The 3,435-nt window shown below is 36.0% G+C and overlaps 1 protein-coding gene across 1 annotated transcript; it reads left to right on the top strand.

Annotated features, from left to right (window-relative positions):
* The first annotated feature begins 246 nt into the window (after positions 1-246).
* Positions 247-2,317, top strand: LOC143618432 (reticulon-like protein B2). Its single transcript, XM_077090651.1, has 5 exons — positions 247-427; positions 1,423-1,603; positions 1,693-1,834; positions 1,931-2,000; positions 2,083-2,317. The coding sequence occupies exons 1-5, from the start codon at positions 247-249 to the stop codon at positions 2,256-2,258; spliced, it is 750 nt and encodes a 249-aa protein (XP_076946766.1). The 3' UTR covers positions 2,259-2,317.
* Positions 2,318-3,435: the final 1,118 nt, after the last annotated feature.

The following is a 3,435-nucleotide window of genomic DNA, read 5'->3' as shown; positions in this document are numbered from 1 at the left end:
AGAACATGAACAAGACTTTGTTCGTGTTTGTTTTTGTTCGGTTCTTTTGCAAGCCTACTCCGAACCTAATTCCGAACCTACATCAAACCTCAGGCTCGGACAACACTCTCTCTGTTTATGACTCACCTAAAGCACCATCAAACTAACACATTCCTTGCGTTACCAAAACCTCTCGTGACGTCATCATCCGTTTCAACTTTCAAAACCAAAAGCTTAGAGTTTACAGACATCAGTCAATCAATCAGCATGTCAGATCACGAAGAGCACAAGCCGGAGTCGTTAATTGAGAAGATATCGGAGAAACTACACGACTCGTCATCCTCGTCTGACTCGGATGACGACAGCAAGATCTCCGAGTTGAAATCCAAGGTGTTCCGGCTTTTCGGTAGGGAAAAACCGGTTCACAAGGCCTTCGGCGGTGGTAAACGTAAGCTACGGTTATTAATTCACTAATTTGTTACTTAATTTGTGTACGGATGAGCATCGGTTAGTAATATATTGAATAACATTCGATTTGGATGCTAATTGATGGATCTAGGTTTTAGTTTGTGTAAAATTAAGTTAGATTTTGATACTAGTTCATAGATCTAGGTCTAATATGTGAAAAACGTATGTTACTGCTGTTAATAGTTAATTCTCACTAATTTTAGTTAGATCTCGTTAGTTCGTTATTATATTTTGTACGAGTTGTGTGCGTTTGAATATCGGTTGATAACGATAACGAACTGAATAACATTTGATTGAGTGTAGAATTGAGAATTGGATGCTAGTCCATGGATCTAGGTTTAATTTGCGAAAATTGATTCGGTTCGTCCATTGTAAGTTATAGTTTAGGTCTAATTTGTGAAAAACGTACCTCACTGTTTGTATTTGTCACTGATTTTAGTTAGAGCTCGTTAGTTCGTTATTAATTTTGTACGATTTGTGTACGGATGAGCATCAGTTAGTGATTTGTTGAATAACATTCTTCGTTAGGTTAGATTTGGATGCTGATATATTCAGCTAGGTCTAATTTGTGAAGAAATTGCTTCGATTATCGTTTGGTTCGACTCGTAATATCTTAGTTATTACTAATTTTAATTAGATCGGTTAGTTACGTATAGAGTAAAGCTCGTCGTTAAGCTAGATTTTGATGCTAGTTAATAGATCTAGGTTTAATTTGTGGGAGTTGATGCGATTATTTATGATTTGAGTCGACTCGTAATTACTTCCGTCGCAAGGAATGGTTTAGATCTAATGTTGATATTATGTGATATTAAGAGTGATTTGGATGCTAATGCATGGATCTAGGTCTAAATTGTCAAAATTGACGCGGTTATCATTGATTCGACTTGTAATATCTTTCGTTATAAGTAATTGTGATATTAAGAGTTTATTTGGCTTTGATTATTGTACTTACATAACTTTTGGTTGTTTGTAAAGCGGCTGATCTGCTTTTGTGGAAGGATAAGAAGGTGTCTGGCGGGATCCTTGGCGGTGTGACAGTGATCTGGTTTCTATTCGAAGTGTTGGAATATCATTTGCTAACTCTGGTTTGTCACAGTTTGATCCTTACTCTGGCAATACTGTTTTTGTGGTCAAATGCCTCAACCTTCATCCACAAGTGAGTGCTTTTAAATTTCAACAATCTGAAACTTATTTGATTTTAGTAACTTTTACGTTTACGCATGATCTGATGCTTGTTTATTACAGGTCTCCACCTAAAATTCCAGAAGTTTCAGTTCCAGAGAGGCCTGTTCTGGAAATTGTATCCTCATTGAGGAATGAAATTAACCGCGGTTTGGCTGCTATGCACGATATTGCTTCAGGAAAAGACTTGAAGAAATTCCTATCTGTAAGTTGCAATTTTTTTTCAGTCAGTTACATAAACAATAGACATGCATTTGTTTTTTTTATTATTTTTTAAACTTTTTACTTTTTTGTTGATCAGGTTATTGCGGGCTTGTGGTTCGTGTCAATCATCAGCAACTGCTACAACTTTTTGACATTGGTCTACATATGTAATATCCCAACACCATATATTCATATATTTTAATGTTGCTTCGTATGGGATACAAAACTGATATTTGAATATCAATGCAGCGGTTGTGTTACTCTTCTCGGTACCGGTAGTCTATGACAAATATGAGGATAAGATAGATCCACTTGCAGAGAAGGCATGGATCGAAATCAAGAAACAATATGCGGTCCTCGATGCAAAGGTGTTGTGTAAGATCCCAAGATCCTTGAAAGAATTGAAAGAGAAGAAAAAGGTTTAAGAATACAAGATGATGGTATTGGTAGGTGTGTTTTATATTATGGTGTTGGTTTTTGGGTCAGTTATGGGTTTGATGGCACCTTTATGCCCAGTATAATTTTAATGTTTTTTTGTTTTGTCATCGAAATAATGAGTCACCATTGATATCGACACATCTGACAAATGTTCGGGAGTTCCTCTATGCAATCCTTTTCCCCCGATCCAATCGGGGGATCGAATTGATTATAAAAACATGAGTTTAATTAGTCGATTTATTAGTGAACAGGGAAAAATATTATCTAGACGAGTAAATAGATTGACCTTGAAACAACAACGATTAATTACTATTGCTATAAAACAAGCTCGTATTTTATCTTTGTTACCTTTTCTTAATAATGAGAAACAATTTGAAAGAACTGAGTCGACCACTAGAACTACTAGTCTTAGAGGCAGAAAAAGGTAGGTTTACTCTTTATTAACTTGAATTCAAACCCCCATCCGAACTCAAACGCGGATTTCTATTTTGTGGTCAAAATCCAAGAATCCGGATTGTTATATGGTGATGTTATGTTTTATACATGGTGTTACAGTTTTTGTGAATGTGGCACTCTGTTTTGAGAATTGATGAAATGCTTCTTTGTGATTACTGTTTACTAGATGTTAGTACTAGGTGTGTAAACAACTGTGCTCCAGCTTATTTGGCTCATTTAGAGATGTATATCGAAAACTTGAGTTTTAGCTTCTCGTATAAGCTTGAGCCGCTTATTATTTTCGTATGTGATTATTAAACAAATCTTGAGTTAGCTTAGGGTGCATTGGCTTGTTTACACCTTGTATGCTATCAAATGCCCATAAAGGCTAACAATACCGATTACTTGGGAGTGAATAACCTTAATGGGCTGTTTGGTTGGAGGATTTCAAAGGATTTCATGGGATTTGGAATTAGAATTCCATTGCATAACTTGTTTGGTTGGGTAAAAGATGGAATTGGAATTGGAATTGGAATTGGATTTACTTTCCAACAAATTACTTCATTTAAAGGAATTCTGATTCATTCCCTATTCCAAAGGAAAGTTAAAAAACCTTAGGAATCTCACAACTTTACGTAAATAACCCTCATCTCACTGCCATATATTCTCTCTATTCATGCTCATGAGCCCTAGCTGCCATGTACGCTCTGTTCAATCTTGCAAGAACCC

Source organism: Bidens hawaiensis, unplaced genomic scaffold (assembly GCF_021521415.1).
Source record: "Bidens hawaiensis isolate Kalapana, Puna unplaced genomic scaffold, B.hawaiensis_p1.1 tig00075217_1, whole genome shotgun sequence".
In the NCBI taxonomy this organism is placed as follows: domain Eukaryota; kingdom Viridiplantae; phylum Streptophyta; class Magnoliopsida; order Asterales; family Asteraceae; genus Bidens; species Bidens hawaiensis.
The sequence above is the reverse complement of the archived record's forward strand: the minus strand, read 5'-3'. Positions and strand labels throughout refer to the sequence as shown.